Source organism: Dasypus novemcinctus, chromosome X (assembly GCF_030445035.2).
Source record: "Dasypus novemcinctus isolate mDasNov1 chromosome X, mDasNov1.1.hap2, whole genome shotgun sequence".
NCBI lineage: Eukaryota > Metazoa > Chordata > Mammalia > Cingulata > Dasypodidae > Dasypus > Dasypus novemcinctus.
Genome location: NC_080704.1, coordinates 186677891 through 186698606, shown reverse-complemented (window position 1 = coordinate 186698606; position 20716 = coordinate 186677891). Strand labels below are relative to the sequence as shown.

Below are 20716 nucleotides of genomic sequence, written 5' to 3'. Positions count from 1 at the left end.
ATCTTGGGATGGGTGGGAGGGGTAGCAGTGATCCCATCTAGGGGTAACCACTTGGTTTAGGCTAGTATAACTGTTTACATCATTTTCCAGGATGTAGTCCTAAACACATAATATCTCAAGATAGAAGCTATTTTTGTTTCATAGCCTCAAAGATGATCAATAAAAGACTGATGCTGAACTAAGCTTCTTTGACTTTTGTGTCTATTAAATTGGATAAATAAAGCTTATAAACAACTTCTTATTGTTTCAAAATGTGATTGGATGCCAAACTTATAAAATAACCATTGGTTTTCAGAGCTTTTTTGGATTTTAGAATTGCAGATCAGGGAGCCTTTCCTGTGTATTTTATACATCATTGTGTTGTTTTGGCTTGACAGGCTGTGTTACACCAGTTGAATGCCGTGACTGAAGACATGTACACCAATGGGTCTGCTGCCCCAGGTAGCCCTGCCCAGGCCAAGGGGCAGGAGGTGCGGAAAGTGCGACTCATACAGTTTGAGAAGGTCACAGAGGAGCCCATGGTAATCTTCCATTGAATTGTCACCCACCACTTACACTTGACCCCACAAGTCACGGGACCCAGTCCACGAGAAGAAATGAAGAAGGCAGGGGAGCAGTCAACTCCAATATTATGTCTCTATGTCTCTTTGTCCCCATTTCAAGTCCCATCTCAAACCAGGCCTCATGTCCATTTTTTTTTTAATTTTATTTTATTTATTCATTTTTTAAAAAAATATTACATTAAAAAAATATGAGGTCCCCATTCACCCCCACCTCCCCCACCCCACCACTCCCTCCACAGTAACACTCTCCCCCATCATCATGACACATCCATTGCATCTGGTGAGTACATATCTGGGCATCGCAGCACCCCATGGCCTGTGGTCCACACCATAGCCCACACTCTCCCATGTTCCATCCAGTGGGCCACCTCATGTCCATTCTAATTGAGGACTGTCCCAGACAAGCATAATTTTCCTGAGAAATTGCCTTAGGTTGTTTTATTTATTTATTTTTTTTATTTTAAAGATTTATTTTTATTTAATTCCCCTCCCCTCCCCTCCCCCGGTTGTTTGTTTTCTGTGTCTTTTTGCTGCGTCTTGTTTCTTTGTCCACTTCTGTTGTCGTCAGCGGCACAGGAAGTGTGGGCGGCGCCATTCCTGGGCAGGCTGCTCCCTCCTTCGCGCTGGGCGGCTCTCCTTATGGGTGCACTCCTTGCGCGTGGGGCTCCCCTACGCGGGGGACACCCCTGTGTGGGGCAGCACTCCTTGCGCGCATCAGCACTGCGCATGGGCCAGCTCCACACGGGTAAAGGAGGCCCGGGGCTTGAACCACGGGCCTCCCATGTGGTAGACGGACACCCTAACCACTGGGCCAAAGTCCATTTCCCTGTTTTAAAGGTAATCTCAGAAAGAGCTTAAAATAAAGCTTACTGTGCCATTGCCTTTCTTTCAGGGAATCACTCTGAAGCTAAATGAAAAACAGTCCTGTACAGTGGCCAGAATTCTTCATGGGGGCATGATTCATAGACAAGGTACTCTGTGGGAGTCCTAAGTCGGGTTTTATTCAGGAATTAATCTTTTATTCCCTGTTCAGTGGTGTGGGACATGAAGCTCATATTCTTCACTTTTGTGTGTATACCAAGGGATTTTAGTAGTTTAACAGCTAGCTCCTGAGAATAATTGAGTGATAAGATCTTGGTATTAATTGCCCAGTGCCACCATCTCTCCCTCTGAGCCTTCTTATACACCTATTTGCACCAATAATTTTTGCAGTCAGTTAACATTTGAGCAATTACTGCATGCTGTCTGCTGCATTGGCATTTGAATATACAGCGGTGAAAAAAAGAGACCATCTTTTCTCTCCTGGAGCTAACAGTTTAACTGAGAAAACAGACATTAAACAAATAATTAGTAGTAATTAATGTATTTCCTTAAAGTTAAGGTGCTATCAATATTTAGATATATCATTTAGTAAAACCTTTTTTTTTTGCGGGGGGGATGGTGATAGAACAGAATAATACATTAAAAGACAACATGTGTTTAGTAGCTGACAATAGCCTGTATTTGTCCATCAGATCCATACCATGCTCTAAGCCATACCTGGGACTTTTCCCAGTGCAACTCAGGAAAAAGTGGTTTGGGGAAGCAGATGTGGCTCAAACCGAGGTGCCAGGTTCAGTCCCCATTGCCTCCTAAAAACAAAAAAGCAAACAACAAGCAAAACAAATGAAATAGTCAACTCAGGGGAGCACCAGCTTCACACATGCAAGGTCCCAGGTTCAATCCCCAGCCCCAGTACCTCAAAAAAAAAAAAAGTCGGGATGGGGGTTTCCTACTCTGCTAGATGCTACCCTTTTATGTTTAGTTAAGACATTTTTTATTCCAGGATGGCACAAATATTTTTAACTACTTTTAGTGCAGAATCTAAACATTAGTTAACTTTACCATTTGGTAGCATGTTTGGTTTTAGCTAAACAACAAAGAAAAATTGAACTTGCCAGTGATTGATGAATACTGAGTTATTTGACTTGTTTTATTTTTCTTTTCAGTATATACAGGTGTGCCATATGCTCCTGGAATTAGTAGCCAGTTTAGTTCCAGGAGACTCTGAGAATAAGGTGCCTTAATCTGTTGTTGGAGTACCGAAGTCAAGGAGAATGAAATAGTCTTGAACTGTCAAGTACTTGCTCTGATGTATAACTAGAGGGAATAAAAAGGACATTCCTATCTCTCATAATTAAATGGTCTCAATCCTATTTCATGCAATCTATTTAATAATATGCTCCAGATCAGGGCTTCTTTTCTGTGATATCTTGCATTATAGTGATGTCTCTTGTTGTTTGAAATCTTATTCATTTGTAAATTGATTTGTTGTTTTTTTTTCATTTTGTGGCAGGCTCCCTTCATGTGGGGGATGAGATTCTAGAAATCAATGGCACAAATGTGACTAATCACTCCGTAGATCAGCTACAGAAGGCGATGGTAGGTATTTTCTATGCTAGCTTTTGTTTCTTCATCTATAAAATGAAGATAGTAATCCCTATTCTTATCTCATAGTTCGAATGATAATATAAATGAAAAGTAAGATTCATTTGCTATTTGTTGAGCATCTACTATGTGCCAGGCATTGAGCTTGATGCTTGTGCTGCCTGTTGTGTTTATCCCTCCAGATTCTTCTCCATCCTCCTTGATTCTGTCCTGTGCTTCAGCAGACTCACTAATGGCTACATCAGTTGGGCTGCAATAGCTATGGCCAGTGCTTGGTACTGGTAAGAAATTAGAGGGCAGGAGGAGAGAGAGGGATCAGGCTGTTTATATTCCCACTCTTCTCTGCTAGACTATGGCTTTCCAGTGATTGAATTCCTTTGCTGAGGCCAGAGCTCCTGCTGGTAACCATTCCCTGTAGTTACAGTTTTCATTGGGTTCCAGTAACTGCTCCCTACCTTTGCTCCTTCAAGTCTAGCAGTGGTAATGGCTTCCCTGAGTTGCTGATCCTGGAATGCTTCACACACTCCTTTGTTGGATTCTTCAGATATGCCCACATATTTGTGAATAGTCCCTTCAAAAAACTCCCTTCATTAAACTCTCTTCAGGTCTACCAGATCTTTTTTTTTTCCTTTTTGTTTTTTATTCAAGAAGTTGTAGGTTTATGGAAAAATCATGCTGAAAATACAGAGTTCCCATTTACCCCCCACACACACATTTTTCCACATTAAAGCGTTGAGTTACTGTGGTACCTTTGTTACAATTGATGAAATAATATTATAGTTATCCTATAGTTTATATTAGAGTTCACTGTTTGTGTTATATAGCCCTATGTTTTTGGGTTTTTTAACATCTCATAACCTTAAACTTTCCCCTTTTAACCACATTCAAATATACAATTCAGTGATGTTAATTACATTCACAATATTCTGCTACATCACCATCATCGATTATCAAAACTTTTCCGTCATCCCAGCAGAAACTTTGTACCAATTAAACATTAACTCTACACTTTCTACCCCTTCCCTGGCCCCTGATAACCTGTATTCTAATTTATGACACTGAATTTGCTAGTTCTAATTACTTCACATCAGTGCAATCACATAATATTTATCCTTTTGTGACTGCCTTATTTCACTCAACATGATGTCTTCAAGGTTCATCCATGTTGTCACATGTATCACAACACAACTTGTCATTTGCATCTTTTAAAATATTAACTCTGGGATTTTGTAAATAATCCCTTCATTAAACTGTCTTCACTTACCCTTTTGAGTGGGTCACCTGTTTCCTGCTGGGACTCTGATAGAGTCTCTTACATGCTTATTGCTTATGTAAGTGGTTATACTTGGGATCTTTTCCCATACATGAGAATGAGAATTGAGTATTTCATGACTAACAGCATGAGAAGGTTGATTTGTTTCCTCACAGCATACCCTCCTGGTCTACTGGTTCTCAGTAAGATATGATACACATATATATTTTTTTCTGAGCCTGTGTAATGACTGTATACACTTTTGCGTAAAAACCATTTCAAACTTGTGCATGTCCAAAATTTGTTCTTCATTTTTTGTTGTTGTTCGTTTTGATTTTATGCAAATATATGCAACTATGTAAAAATTAATTTGTGCTACATGGCAAATACCATAAACTTGGAAAAATGCTTGCCATGCATGTAACAGATAAAGAGTTAACAACTAATGTTTAACTTATAAGAGTTATTATAAGACAAACACTGTATAGGAAAAAATGGACATCGATTATACAAAGAAAAAGCGTATGGCCTGTAAACATTTGAAAACTGCTCAACTTTAATCTTGGTAACAAAATTACAAAATAAAGCAAATATAAAATACCTCCTGCCCATCAGATTGGCAAAAATTAAGAAGGCGTATTAATATGTAATTCTGGCAAGAATTTGGGGGGAAAGAATGCTCTTGTACACTCCTGCTGAGAGTGGAATTGCTATATTCTTTTGAAAATGTAATCTGTCAATAGCTGTTGAAACTCAAAATAGTCATACTTTTTGATTCTGCATTTCCACCATGGGATTCTATTGTATAAAAATCAAAGCACAACTATCTAAGGATATATGTTCAAGGATGTGTGTTGCAGCCAAGATTATAGTAAGAAAAGTTGGCAATAACCTATATCCCCATTAATGGGAGAGAGCATGATAATTGAATAAATGGTGATATAGTCATGGTGTGAATGTTCTGTAGCCCTTAAAAAGAATCTTTATGTGTTGACCTGGAAGGATATCCATGCAGATACTAAATAAAGTTTTAAAGTGATGTATATAGTCTAATCCAATTTTTGTTAAAAATAGCCACAAAATACATACATTATGCATATGTATATATCTGTATAGATGCTTTTATTGGCATGGAGAAAGGTGGGGATGTGTATATGCCAGGCTTCATTTTAGCTAACTCTGGGGATCTTTAGGGGTCAAATATGGGGGTGAGGGAAAGTCATTAGCTTTTTCTTCATGATTTTTTGTGCATCTTTATATTGTTACACTGGTTTATGGGAGCAAATGACACTTTTGTAATGAAGGAAAAATTGTCCTATGAAATTTCTAAATATAAAGGTGGCTTGGGGGGTGGTAATCTGGAGCTTTGGTGGGGTAGGGGGGAATGACTTTATGAAACCCAAAGTCATCCAGATCAATTTTATTTCCCCTTTCTTTTTTAACAGAAGGAAACCAAAGGAATAATTTCATTAAAAGTAATTCCCAACCAGCAAAATCGTCTTCCTGCACTACAGGTTGGTGATGCCTGATACCATTTTCTCTATTGTGGCAATGGTCCCGATTAGGCCCAGTTTAGTCTTGAGATTTGATTGTAAGAGATGTGATTGTATTGTAACTTTAAGCTCTTAAACATCTCACAATAGGGGAACTGTACCATTATGTAGCTGCTTAACTCAGAATTGCCTTTTCACCCCACCTGATGCTCTCTGAACTAACATGCAGGAGCTTGTACAACAGTGACAACAGTAGTAGAAGAGAATCAGCTCAAGTCTTGGCCCCTATGCTGATCCTATGCTGCCACTGGTCAGAAAGAAGACCTGTTTGTAACATATGTGAAAGGAAAGGGCTAATTTTACTCTGCAAATGGTGGAGAATCAGTTCAACTCCAAGAGAAAAATGGGCAAAGGGTAGGCGGTCATTCACAGGAGGAAAAATACAAATGGTTATTAGAACATAAGAAAAACTATTCACTCTTACTAGTTATCAAAGAAATGCAAATAAAAATATGTGAGAGATAACCAGTTTTCACCAAGCAAATTGGCAAAGACTAAAAAAATAAAAAATACATAAAGCCCAGTGATTAATAGTGCCAATGTAAAGAAAGAAAGAAAAGAGTCTTTTGAGCATATATTAAAAACTCAGAAAGTGGCTGTGGCTCAAGCAATTGAGCTTCCATTTACCATTTTAAAAAAATCTATTGATGTCTGCCATGAAAAAATCACTGTGCTAGAAAATGGAGGTGATATAGAGAGAAATGGGTACATTCCCTGTCCACAGGCAGCTCATTGTCTGGTGGAGGAGGTACATGCATGTAGTAGTACATGATTCATTCTCATTCATGCCTTGATTTTTCCATCCATTCTGCTGTTGACAGAATTTTGGGTTTCTAGCTTTTTTGCTCTTAGGAATAGTGCTGCTCTGAACCTTCTTATACATGCCTTTTGGTGCAACAATCTATGCATTTCTGTTAGGTATTTACCTGGGAGTGGGACTGCTGGGTTGTAGGATATGCAAACAGTTTTCCAAAGTAGTTGTACCATTTTGCATTCCCCTCTGGCTAATACATAGAATTGTCTGGGCTTTTTGTTTTGTTTTTGTTTTATCTTCCTCTTGGCTATTCTGGTAGGTATTTAGTAGTATCACCTTGTGATTTTAATTTGCATTTCTCTGATGACTAATGAGAGTAAGCTCCTTTCTATCTATGAATTTTCCATTTGGATATCCACTTTTGTAAAACCTGCTCAAGACGTTTTCTTACTGATTGTAGGAGTTGCTTATATAGTCTGGATAAGAGTCCTTTGTCATGTTTATCCCACATATGTTCTCATATTCTGTGACTTGCTATTTAATTTTCCTAATGCTGTTTTTAATAATTAGAAACTCTTAATTTTAATGAAATCCAGTCTACCACTTTTTCCCCCTATGTAATTAGCAAGTTTTATGTCCTGTTTGAAAAGAAAAGGACATTACCACAAGGTCAAGAAGATATTTTCCTCAAAAAGCTTACTTGTGTTATTTTTCATATTCGGATCTACAACCTAGCTGGAATTGATTTTTTTGTATAGTGTAAGGTAAGAGGTCAAGAATTCAGTTTCCCAGCATCACTGATTGTTCCTATTGTACTGCAGCAGCATCTTTGTCTATTTCTCAACTCTTTATTCTGTTCCATTGGACTGTTTGTTTACCCCTGCATTAAACCTGTAGATAAATTTGGGAAGAATTGACATCTTTACAGTATTATAGTAGAAGCAGCGATAGTCTTAAAGGGAACATTAATATTTCACTGTGAAGTAAGGTGTTGGCTGTAGGCTTTTTGAGACAGTCTCTATCAGATTGAAGAAGCTCCCTTCTATTCTCTTAATTTAATGAATTCATCGATCTTCAATTTTTAAACCTTGTAATGCTGGGCTAGACCCCATTTGGTTGTGATTTATTGTCCTTTTTTATTTTATACATTGCTGTATTTGATTTGCTAATGTTTTTATTTAGGATTTTTGCACCTCTGTTGTAAGAGAGATTGTGATATTCTTGTCATATTTTGGTATCATGGTTATTATGCTAGATTCATAAAATGAGTTGGGAAGTTCTTTTCCTTTTTCTATAATCTATAAGTGTTTTTGTGAGGTTACTGTATGAGATTAGCTTTATTAGCCTAATTTTTTCAAATAGTATTTGGAAAAATTTACCAGTGAATTCATCAGGGCCCATGTTTATGCATGTGTGAGTTTGAAGGAGGGTTTGTAATAACTGATTTAAGTTATGATATGACCATTTATATTTTCAATTTCTTATGTCAGTTTTGATAAACTGAGTTTTTCAAGAAATTTGTCACACATGTATTGGTGTGAAACTGTCCATAATAGCCTCACAACATTTTTTTAAAAATCTTTTTATTGGAGTAACATATATACAACTCAGAATTTTCCATTTTAACCACTTTCAAGTATACAATTCAGTGGTATTATTACATTCACAATATTTTGCTACCACCACCAACATCCATTACCTCAACTTTTTCATCACCTCATAACTCCCCCTTTCCCCTATCTTTCTCTCTGAAATTTGCTTCTTTTGGGTATTCATGGAAGCAAGATCATACAACATTTGTCTCTTTGGGTCTGAAACAATTTTTTTACTTCAACTCTGGGACAACACTCTCTTAGTTTTCTTGTTATCTCTCTGCCTGCTGTTTATCAGCTTCCTTTTCTGGTTCCTCTCTTCATTCAGGACTCTGATCATGTCATTTTTATCAATGAGGCCTTCCCTTACACTCTTACCCTGTTGTTCTGTCTCTTTATTTTGCTCTGTTTTCCTTCTTAGCACTTACCATCACCTAGTATACAGTTATTTGTTTGTTGCTCATCTATCTCTACCACTAGAATGTAAGATCAATGAAAACAGAGATTTCGTTTTGTTTTGTGTGGTGTCGTCAGTGATTAGAACAGTGTCTGGCCCATAGTAAGCATTTCATAAGTTAGTTATTGAATGAATGAATGAATGAATGAATGAATGAATACTATTCCTTTAGTCTTTTATTTTCTACTTATTTTCACTATTCATTTTCTTTCTTACCAACAACATATACCTAATTTTTTTTACCCTATTTTACAGTCTCTGTCTTTTGAAAAGGCAATTGAGACAATTCACATTTAGTGTCATGATTGATAAACTTATTCCTTAGCTCTCCACAACTCCTTGATTTTTCATAGATGTTGGAGTGCTTTTAGTTTTAGACATTAGAGTTTCCCTAGAAATATGGGCCTTCTATTTCATGAGTATTTAACAGCTATGTTACACATTCTCAGAAAGTCTGTTATTACACACATATTTAATGACTATTTCACCTGCAGGTTCAGGTTTTCTTTCAGTGCTGGGATTGTTACTCCATTATTTGATTAATTTGCTTATTTTCTGTATGTCTTATTTTCTCCTTCTGCACCTGAATCTATTCATAGATTTGGTCTCCTGGATCTATCTACCTGTGGAGAGCCATACCCCAGAACTCTTAGACATTGGTTCATAGGTATTTGCCTAGTCCACAGTGTAAAAAGCCCCAGCACCAGTTCTTTTTGTTATTACATCACCAAATCCAAGACCTCAGTTTCTCCCAGGCACCTGTAGGCTCCAGCAGCCATTTGACCCAGGAGAGGTAGGTAGATGGTTTGGAGTTGTTAGTGCAGGGAGAGAGCTTTAGGCAGATTTCCATCTTTCTAGAGCAGGGGTTCTTAACAAGGGGTCCATGAGCTTGACTTGAAATTCAAAAGCACATTATTCTTGTGGGGATGTGTTGGTGCGGGTGTGATATACTTATTAAATGATACACAGTATGGTGTGGACTTAGTAAGGGGTTCGTGGTTTTCCCCTGACTGGCAAAGGGGTCCGTGGAACAGAAAAGGTTAAGAACCCCTGCTCTAGACTGTGGGGCTTTCAAAGAGTTTAAAAGGCAGCTCATTGCGGGAACCGTGTTTTCCTACTTCTAAGAGTGTTAAGAGATAGCATCCTTTTCTTCTTTTCCCCCCGTTTCTTCCCCAAGTTTACTTGAAATGATAAGAGTCCTTTCAGCTCTGGCCTTCTCTGCTACCTGTTTTGTAGACTCTTCCTCCGAGGACTCTGGAAAAAAATAGGGTGGTTTGAACATGTTCTTCCTTGGAAGGCTTGGATAGTCATATCTATTGCTTTATCCATTTATCCACTTATTCATTTTAAAATATTGAGTACTAGTATGTGGCAAGCACTCTTCTAGGTGGCTAAGGCGGAGATGGTCTCTATTCTCATGAATTCCTTGAGTATACAGCCTGTGCCTGATGGGATTGGTACTTTTGACATCCTTGCTTGCCGAGAGTGTGTAGATGCCTACTGAGAGTGTTTCAAGTTTGCAACTAATTTTGGAGAATGAGACTTTGAGGAACTCAGAGGAAGTATTTTTCTTCCATACCTGACCCTATCTATTTACAACAGGACTGCCTCCTTACATGCTCTGATGCTGGTCTTTCTCAGAGCCGTTGCCCACAGTTCTCCTTTGCCTTTTTTTCAGATGTTCATGAGAGCGCAGTTTGACTATGATCCCAAAAAGGACCATCTTATCCCTTGCAAGGAGGCCGGACTGAAGTTTGTTACTGGGGACATTATCCAGATCATCAACAAGGATGACAGCAACTGGTGGCAGGGACGGGTTGAAGGCTCATCCAAGGAATCAGCAGGACTGATCCCTTCCCCTGAGCTGCAAGAATGGTGAGCTGCCTTTAAAGGGGCAAAATTTACAAATGGAAGGGACATGTGCCTGCTACAAATAATTATGTTTCAGAATTCTGCCATCTTGTGCGTAGTTTCTGTTTCTTGATCAAGTGGACTCCTACCTTTCCTGGTATAATGGGAAGGGAGGCTAATCCCTTCTACCACTCTGCTGGGTTTGTGTTTTTTTTTGGGAGATTTGTTCCAAGGCCTGCAGAAAACAGTGAAAAGGTAAGTATTTCTCCTTTATGCAAATTGCCAGGCACGTAGAATAAAGAACTCCCACTCCCTAGTTAAATTGATCATTTAGTCCTAGGTATACGACACGGCTCTAGCAATGGTAGAAAAGTCCTTCATCAAGAGCAGGTCCAAGTGATTCCACATCTAATGTTGACTACCCTCCCTGAAAAACCACTCCAATCTAAAGAGTAAAACCTCAAGATTTTGCGGTTTGGGTTTGGTTTTTTGTTTTTTCTGTCATATTCCAGCCTTTTAGTTTTAAGCCAGAATTCTGGTTAATCTCATCTCTGGTGATGATATAGTAGAAGGGAAGTTAGAAATATGGCAGTAAACCTATGAAGTGCTATATAGAAATAAATTTTTTAAATCAGTCCAATAAAGGAAATACAGTGCAGAGCCTGGATGATATTGGTGAAAGCCTGAAATATGTTGGCTATAGCTTCTGTGCCATTTCCAGAGGTAACACCTCATGGAGAACATTGCAGGATTAGGCACAAGAGGTCATTCTAGCCTCTCCTTCCTTCTGTCCTGAATTTGCTGCACGATGTCGTTTCCACTGCCTTTAGAACTTGTCTATATGCAACCACACGCCCCCCTGGTGTGGTCTTCAATCTGTAGCATTAGGATCCACTTTTTCATGTGTAAGTGCCTTGCTTCTTCGGCCTGTTGAAGCTCCTTTGGACAGGGACCTTGTTGATGCATCTTTGTTGCCTCCACAGTCCACCCGTATCAATAAGTCATTCATTCATTTATTACACAAATATTTATTGAACCTACTCTCTAGCAGAGATTGTGCTGGGTGTTGGGGCAAGCAATTGGGGTGACTGTAGCAGAGGAAGCAGAGAGAGAGAGATGCATATACACAGAAACTAAGTTTGAGTGCTGGTATGTGACTCAGTATGCAAGGTAAAATGTTTCTGCCCACACTGTCACATATATGACCCTCGTCATCCACAGGGAGTGCTACAAAGACAAGCTATTGGGGGTGAAGGAGGGGCAGTAGCCAGGGGTGAGCACTGGGGATGGCAAATGGTGGACCGATTCCGTTTTCATTGTAGTCACTAACAGAGAAAAATCTTATTTACCTTTATGTTTGCTTTGGGGACGTGAAGGTAGAGACCCTTCTGGAGGTGACAGGTCACAGAGGTCATCAAGACAGATAACTGACCCTGGGACTTTTCCTGGCGGGGGCTACTACCCTTACCTCCAGCTCTGAGGGTCCTCTGTTCACTGGTACTTTTGCCTCCTAGGCGAGTGGCGAGTGTGGCCCAATCTGCTCCGAGTGAAGCCCCAAGCTGTAGTCCCTTTGGAAAGAAGAAGAAGTACAAAGACAAGTATCTGGCAAAACACAGCTCCAGTAAGCTTTCTGAGAAACTTCTCTCTCCAGACCACAGCATGCACTAGTTTGTTTCCAGTATCTTTAGGCAGCAGAAAAGGGAAAATGGTAACAGCCCCCGGGTGCAATAGTAACCAGAAAATAAAATGTACAGAAAGAATTTCATTTCCACGTTATTGCATTTGAGAGAAGAAACCATGTGTTACAGTAGGAGTTGAGAATTTGGAAAATCATGAAAGTCTCATGAATGTGAAGGATCTGCTACACATGAAACTCCATGTTCCAGATTTGCCTGTTTCTGTGGTTCGGGGACTGTCCTCTTTTCATACTTCATGTATACTTGGGTCTTTCTGTCAGCACCATTCTGCATTGGTTCAGTTACTGCAACATTTTATACTATTGGTACTGCTGTGTTTTGCCATTTTCTCTTTTCTGCAGCCTAGGTTGCCTGTTTCCTGATTTTCTTTTTTTCTTTTATTTATTTCTTTTATTCATCTTCAACAAGAAACAAGGTTTCTCACATGTTCACTGCAATCAGTGAGACCCTGCCACTAGATATAAAAGAAGAGTATGTATGGGACCCCTCTATGATGGGTCAAGAGGTCAGATGGAGAGTGTCAGGAAAACAAAGAAATCAAGACCCAAAGGAACATGCCCATTCTATAAATACAGAATTTGTTGATTTTAATACTGAGCAAAGCACACGCCCTGAATCCTTGCTGGAAGCCAACCCGTGGCTACGAAGCTGTAATGGATTTTCAGTTTTATTGATCTGGAATCAAAGCTAGAGTTGTTATACAGCCTCCTCCTCCTAGATACTCAGTTTGCAACAGTACTTACTTTGTGCTTACTCTGACATCCTGTTCTTGGTAATTCTTTATCAGTATCTCCTACAGTTACCCCTGTTGTTTCTTCATAAGAGATTAGCTTGATAGCAAGAGTGCAAGGGTAGGTCCCAGGAGTTTGGCAGTTAAGGGTCTCACTGCTTCTACCCTTGCCTCTGGAGTTATTACCTCCCTGGCAGCCAGAGTTTTCCTTTAAAAACCTAAGTGGAAGTGATCATATCCCTCCCTTGTTTAAAACTCCCACATCACACTAAAAATAGATAAACTCTGAAGTCCTTCTTCCCTGGCCTCATCTCAAGTCATTCCTTCCCTGCCAGTTAGGGTCTGGTCATGGTGATTGGATTTTATTTCCTAAATTTCGTTCCCCAAATGTGGCCAGGCTCTTTCCCACCACAGGGCCTCCGGACAGGATGACGCTTCTGCCCAGACCACTCTTCTCCCCAGCTCTCTTCTTAAGCTTCAGCTGTCAGCTCCGTCAGTGCCACTCCCTCAGAGGCACCCTCCCCAGCCAGCCCACACTGAAATGGGTTCTCCTTTTTTTTTTAAAGATTTATTTTTATTTATTTCTCTCCCTTCCCCCCACTCCCAGGTATCTGCTTTCTGTGTCCATTTGCTGCGTGTTCTTCTGTGTCTGCTTGTGTTCTTGTCAGCGGCACTGGAAACCCGTGTCTCTTTTTGTTGCATCATCTTGCTGCATCAGCTCTCTGTGTGTTTGGTGCCACTCCTGGGTGGGCTGCACTTTTTTCGCACTGGGTGGCTCTCCTTGCAGAGCGCATTCCTTGCACGTGAGGCTCCCCTATGTAGGGGACACCCCTGCGTGGCACGGCACTCCTTGCTTGCATCAGCACTGCACATGGGCCAGCTCCACATGGGTCAGGAGGCCCTGGGTTTGAACCCTGGACCTCCCATGTGGTAGGTGGATGCTCTATCCATTGAGCCAAATCTGCTTCCCTTGAAATGGGTTCTCCTGATGCCAGTGTCCTCTACCCCAGTATGCCCTTCTTGCTTGGTGCCTTTTTAGTTCTTACAATCATTTGGATGTAGATAGCTGCTTTTGTGTGTTTGTTTGTTGTTCTCTCCCTTGCTAGACTGTAAACTACTGAAAGGTAGAGCTCTGCAATTGACACAAGGCACATGCAAAGGGAACAAGTCACTTAACCTCTCTAAAGCTTGGTGACTTCATCGGTAAAATGAAGAATTCTCTTAGTCTTGTAAGCTATGAGTGGAAAAAGCATACATTAAGTACCTAGCAAATTGTCTGGCACAGTAGGTATTCAACAAATATATATTTTCTCCCCCTTACCATCCATCCCTTCACTGTGTTCTCTCTCTTTTCCCTTAATACATCTACCCCCACTCATTAGGAAGATTTGTCAAACTTGAGGCATGGACACAGATGTGAGGTCAGAAAGATGAAGTAAAGGGTCTAGGAGGAATAAACTAACAAATATGAGGGGTAATTGGGGGGAAAGCCCATGAAGAAGACGAAGAAGAAGTGATCAGAAAAAGAAGGGTAAAACCAAGAGTCATATCACAAATAATAAAAAGGTTGAAGTGTGGGTTCAAGATGACTAAGTATGTTCACATAGTTTTCTCATCTCCTTTCCAAAATTCTGCTGGAATGAAACACTCCAAGATCAGGGATAGCAGGGACTGGGAATGAGCTATGAAGCAGTTTGCAAAATAGCTCTGAGAGTCTGAGTTCTCAAAAAGCTCTGGGATTAAACTGTAAGAATTGTTCTTTTAACATAGTGGGAGATTTGCAGTAGGGAGAAGCAGGGTGATGTCTTGGGTAATTATCAATGTCTTCCCTGGCACAGAGTTCCCATACCTAGAAGGCAAGCTTCACACATACTCTAAAGGAAAATACTCTTAAGCACAAAATCTTATTCACTCACCACAGCCTGGATTCCTACACTGTGTCTAGGGACACAGTGATGTGTCGTATGTGCTAGGAAGTCAACTCCAGCTATTGGCTTATCTATACTTGTTTATAATCATCAACAGGCAACAAAAGTCATCACAAATGTGAGGAAAGCACCATTTGAGTAACTGATGCCAGAAGAAACAGATTTACTGTGGGAAATAGATGATAACTTTTTATACAGTTCCAGTTGGCATACTTCCTTGATGCTAAGTTCCGTTTTCTCTACTTTTTAACATTTCTGGAATGGAGTGTGCCTTAAAATTGATGTGTACAATTATTGTGACAGTGTCGCTAACTCCTAAAAGCTGCTACTATGTGGTAAAATTAATAGTGGCTTAAAATAAAGACAGTATTATGCTCAGAAAGATTAGGGAGGCTATTATAGCCATAAAATAAGCAAACTCTCATGTAAAAGTAGCAGTCAGAGAACAAGAAAGGGTTCTTGGAATTGAAAATTTGATTGCTAAAATAAAAATCAGGGAAGAGGATTTGGCTCAATGAATAGAGCATCCGCCTACCACATGGGAGGTTCAGGGTTCAAACCCAGGGTCTCCTGACCCGTGTGGTGAGCCGGCCCATGCACCATGCTGATGCACACAAGGAGTGCTGTGCCACGCAGGGGTGTCCCCCGCGTGGGGGAGCCCCACATGCAAGGAGTGTGCCCCGTAAGGAGAGCCACCCAGTGCAAAAGAAATTGCAGCCTGCCCAGGAGTGGCACCGCACACACAGAGAGCTGACACAACAAGATGACACAACAAAAAGAAACACAGATTCCCATGCCGCTGACAAGAATATAAGCAGACACAGAAGAACACACAGTGAACAGACTCAGAGAGCAGACAAGTGGCGGGGGGCAGGGAGCAGGGAAAGGGGGTGAAATAAATACATACATACATACATACCAGTGGATGGCCTGTTTTACCCATGAGGAAACCAAACTGCAAACTGCTTTCCAACTTTTGCCAAATACAGTTTTCCAAATTGAAAATTCTTGGAAATGTATACTATGCCTTGTCATGTTTATGATGTGCTATTGATTGATCATAGTTGCTGAGCCGTCTGAGCCCGATTACTCCTGTGTGGTATAATTTGTTTAGCTAGGCCACAGATCTTCCCGGAGACTTGTATTTGAGTGTTCAGTGGAGCCAGCATTCTAAGAGTTTAGTTTTTTTCTGGTCCTAAGGGATAAACATACTGCTTTTTTTGTTTTTTAAGATTTATTTATTTCTCCCCACCCCCTCATTGTTTGTACTTGTTCTGTGTGTTCACCTTCATCTTCCTTGTTACTTTAGGAGGCACCGGGAACTGAACCTGGGACCTCCAATGTGAGAAGGAGGTGCCTAATCTCTTGAGCTACCTCCCTTCCCTGTATTTTGTTGTATCTCTCATTATGATTTTTTTCCTTCTTGTATCTCTTGTTGTATCATCTTGCTGCATCAGCTTGCCATGCCTGCCTGTTGTGTCAGCTCGCTGTCTTCTTTAGGAGGCACCAGGAACTGAACCAGGGACCTCCCATGTGGTAGGCAGGGGCTCAGTCTCTTGAGCCACGTCCGCTTCCCATAAGGGACATTCTGTTGATGGGATATACTTGAAGGTAAACAGTGCCTTCTTTTGAGCTTCCACTGCCAGCAACTCCTGGGTTTGGGATTCGGAAAATGGTACCCAATGAATTCCTTTTGAAAGGGGCTTGAAAGAAACCCAGATTTATCTCGTGGAGACAGGGAAAGGGGTCTCAGCAATACCATCTGTCCTCCCCATACTGGAAATGAACATTGCTCACTTTTTTTCTCTCTAGTTTTTGACCAATTGGATGTTGTTTCCTATGAGGAAGTTGTCCGGCTCCCTGCGTTCAAGAGGAAGACCCTGGTGCTGATAGGTATCTTCTTGTTGCTCTGCTAAAGAGTACATTTCTTTCATTTTTCTTCTAACTGCATTATGTACCCTTGCCCTACACACACACACACACACAGAAAACCTAGAAGCAGTGAGGAGAAAAGGCTTGAGGTCTCTTGGATTCTCCAGCCAGAGCAGGTAGAAAGAATCTTCCGGGTTCTCATGAGAACTCCATCTGAGCATACCTGATGAGTGAAGCTAAACCTTATAGTGACTAATTCCTTTAGGTTGGGTTCAGTGCTGGAAGGTCCTAAACTGGTTTTTGCCCTTTGTTCTGTCCATCTGCCTGGAAGTAGGAGTGATGTGCCCTTTTTTTTCTTTACCTTATGTGTTAGAGTGCTTTGCTAGCACTGTGAGGGTTCCTGGAAAGTATTCTGATATGTTTAGTCAGCAACACAAACCCTGGAAGCCCCCTTACCCCAAGTAGTGACTATGACCTTGAAATGGAATGAATCCTTGCTCCAAAAGCCAACCCAGTAAGAATTGGTCCAAGTGCCCAATCTTCAGGCCTTGGCTTAGGTGGATGAGCTCACCTCCCCATCCTGCAAGTGAAAACATTAGTTGGTAAAAGATCTGTGTTAGGGTTCAGGTGAGATTTCCAGTAAAAATCTGGGCTTAAATTCAGTTCCATTAATTTTGGAGAGCTCACACAAGCTCATATCCTTTAGAAAACCTCAGAGGTTAGCTGGCTTTGCAGAAATGGCAGTTATGTTCTGAGCCCTGACCCTTAGCCCTTAGAAAGAACCTTTCCCCTAGATGGTAGAAGGGTCAGAAGCACTTGGCAGCCCTGAACTTTGGAGGACCTGAAGGAATGCTTTCCCCAGCTTGATCCCAGCCCAGATGTCCCAATAACTCACTTTCACCTGCTGGTGATTTCAGGCTCTCAAAGAGATCACATGCCTACTCCCATTCCCACCTTTCTCTTTGGGGTTCTCTCTTCTCTAATTCTTCTTTCCCTACACAGGAGCCAGTGGGGTGGGTCGTAGCCACATAAAGAATGCCCTGCTCAGCCAGAATCCAGAGAAGTTTGTGTACCCCACCCCGTGTAAGTAGCTCCAAGATCTTATATTGGTCTTTTTTTTTTTTAAAGGAGATCTGGGGATTGAACTCAGGACCTTATATGTGGGAAGCCAGCACTCAGGTGCTCAACCCCTGAGCTACATTTGCTCCCCTTATATTGGTCTTATATTCTAAATGTTTGACTATAAAAACAAAATGTGGAAAGATAAAAATGTTTACCCACAGTTGCTGCAACTAACAAAATAACTAGTATTGTTTCCTTCTATGCTGTTTGCCTACATAACAGAAGCTGTCATAAACCTACGTTTATCCTGCTTAATTATTTTGCAAGTAATGCGTTATTGAACTATATGCATATTACTTCTTTTTTTTTTTTTTTTAAGTTTTCCACATCGGCCAGCACTCCTGTAGGGCAGCTTTCCCATGCTGGGCGGCATTCCTGTGTGGGCCAACTTGCCCTTACCAGGAGGCCCTGGGCATTGAACCCTGGACCCTCCTATATGGTAGACAGGAGCCCAGTTGGTTGAGCCACATCCATTTCCCCATATTACTTCTTTAATTTTAGTTTACACTGAAACTTTTTCTCATATTCTTACACTGTCTTCCTAGTTTGTTTTCAAGAACTGGTTTATAGGCTATTAGGTGCATGTGCTCTAATTTAATCCCCATATTGTTTGACATCTAGTTTACCTCTGAATTTCTTGAAATGTCTTCTAAACCAAAACAGTATTTAGGAAAGGTATAAACAATCTTGGTAGCAGTCTTAGATATGGAGAAGCAGGCCAGTGACCGGGGATAGGGGGAATTAGATAACCCTTCCATTCCCAGAAATGTAGTCATATATATTCCCAGAAAGAGATACTGATAAAGTAGAAAATTGGATTCTAAAACCTGATATGATTTGTTGGGTTTTCTTTGCTCTTTTCTCCATTTTACTGTTTGACACATGGATCACTGATGGTTGTCTCTCTGCCAGGTGGGATATTGGTGAGAGTAGTTCAGTGACACCCTATGAGCAGAAAGCAGATAGCCCTGGGTTGTGGAGTGAGTGGGGGATGTCTGGAAGTACAAAAACAAAGCAAAACAAAACAGTTCAGGCTCCTCATTCAAGAAGTTTGAATGAGAAGGGAGTGAGGAAAAAGGGGTGACAGTTGAAGAAAATGTCAAGTCAGAGGAGGGTTGTTTTATAAGATGGCAAGAGACTCGTGTGTGGTTATAGATTGAGGGGAAGGAGCTCGTTGAGACAGACTAGTTGACAATGCAGAAGACAAGGAGGTGTTCAATGGAAGAAGAAAGTAAGTAGACGAGGTCTAGTAGGAGGGGGGATTTGGAGTATTGTGTTTCTTTCAAGCTACAGTATCTGGAGCTTATTTTATTATGGGACAATTACATAAGTAACTGAAAATGCTGTGACTTTTAAGAACATTCCAACTTTGAACAAGATGAGTTTAAACAAAATCAAAGTCTCTTTTTTCCAGGTCATGAAAAGGAAACTTCAAGAATATTTCCAAGCAATCCTGGCCATAGCCTGTAGATCTATTTTTTAAATATAGATTTAGCTGTCATTTCTTCATTTGTGAGCTTTAGTAATCCTGGGGTTAATGGTTCAAAAGCTGTAACTTCATGTAAGGAAAATGATGACAGGCATTTTCTGCATTGGGCTTTGCCTCTAGGAAATTAAATGTGTTCTGGTCAGATAAGGGTTTCCTGATCTACATCACCTCCTGTCGTCAGACTTTCAGGATCCTGTGGGATAAACCCCTCTAATAAAGTCTCTGCACCAAGGGCAGCTGAAGTGTCAGTACAGAGGCCTTGGGTGCAGAAATAGTAAGACCCAGGGTTCATTAGGGTGTTTGGGTTCCTTTACACAGATACGACCCGGCTCCCAAAGAAGAGCGAGGAGGATGGGAAGGAGTACCACTTCATCTCAACTGAAGAGATGACAAGGAACATCTCTGCCAATGAGTTCTTGGAGTTTGGCAGCTACCAGGGCAACATGTTTGGCACCAAATTTGAAACAGTGCATGAGATTCATAGGCAGGACAAAATTGCCATCCTTGACATTGAGCCTCAGGTGGGTAGGCATGAAAAGATAGGAGTAGATGGGCTTGGCCATGCAAGGGGTGGGAAAGGGAGCTCAGAAGAGCAAAGCTCATGGGAATCTTCTGGTAGCTCAGGGTTGTTTAATATACTTTTACTAGCGCCAGCCTGGAAAAAGAAGAGTGGTCCTGGGAATGATGGGAAATAATACTGGGATTTGTAAAGCCCAAAGCGCCTTATTAAAAGGAACCCATTATGGTAGTTAGCTACATTTTTTTTTCTTTCTTCCTCCCCCTTCCTTTTTTCCAGACCCTGAAGATTGTTCGGACAGCAGAACTTTCACCTTTCATTGTGTTCATTGCACCTACTGACCAGGGCACTCAGGTAGGAAGGAGGGGGTCATGTGTGGAGCTGGGTGGGGGTGAGGGGCTCAGCTCCAGTTCGTGACCAAATTTCCAATGACCCTATGTAGTACCACCTGCTGCCTGGCCTCCTGGCTCCTGCTGTTCCTACAAGGTCAAGAAGCCAAAGGGCACCTGTTTTGTTTGTTCTGCATTTATTAAACCACTAGTTGGGCCAGTTCTCATGCTAGGTGATAGGGGGACAAAATAAACCAGACCCAGTTATTGCTCTGGAGGTACTCAATGTCCAGTGGCACAGGTGGACAATTAAGCACTTACCGACACTGGAGTGGAGGGCTCCAATGGGGCAGGCAGAGGAAGAGGGAGGGAGAGAAAGGAGTCCAGGTCTGTGGCAGGTGTCTTTCTGGGTCTTAGGAGTTCAGCACTAGGGTTATGACATGGCTTTAAAACCTCCAGTTAGGACAGTGTCACCTCCAGGCTCACTGCTCTGTTGCCTCTCCATGGCCTACTCTGTGATATTCTCCACCTGGGTCTTTAAGCAGATGCTACAGAGCTGAGCAATATATCAGCAAATGGTGCC

The 20716-nt window shown here is 41.1% G+C and overlaps 1 protein-coding gene across 1 annotated transcript in view; it reads left to right on the top strand.

The window, feature by feature from the left end:
- The window catches only part of MPP1 (MAGUK p55 scaffold protein 1), a 50703-nt gene that overhangs the window by 28447 nt on the left and 1540 nt on the right, over positions 1-20716 (top strand). Inside the window, exons 2-11 of the mRNA XM_058292078.2 lie at positions 378-521; positions 1456-1534; positions 2899-2984; positions 5688-5756; positions 10277-10473; positions 11964-12070; positions 16617-16697; positions 17679-17759; positions 19606-19808; positions 20084-20158. Of these exons, the coding sequence (XP_058148061.1) occupies positions 378-521; positions 1456-1534; positions 2899-2984; positions 5688-5756; positions 10277-10473; positions 11964-12070; positions 16617-16697; positions 17679-17759; positions 19606-19808; positions 20084-20158 (1122 nt within the window). The remainder of the gene's footprint in view (positions 1-377; positions 522-1455; positions 1535-2898; positions 2985-5687; positions 5757-10276; positions 10474-11963; positions 12071-16616; positions 16698-17678; positions 17760-19605; positions 19809-20083; positions 20159-20716) is intronic.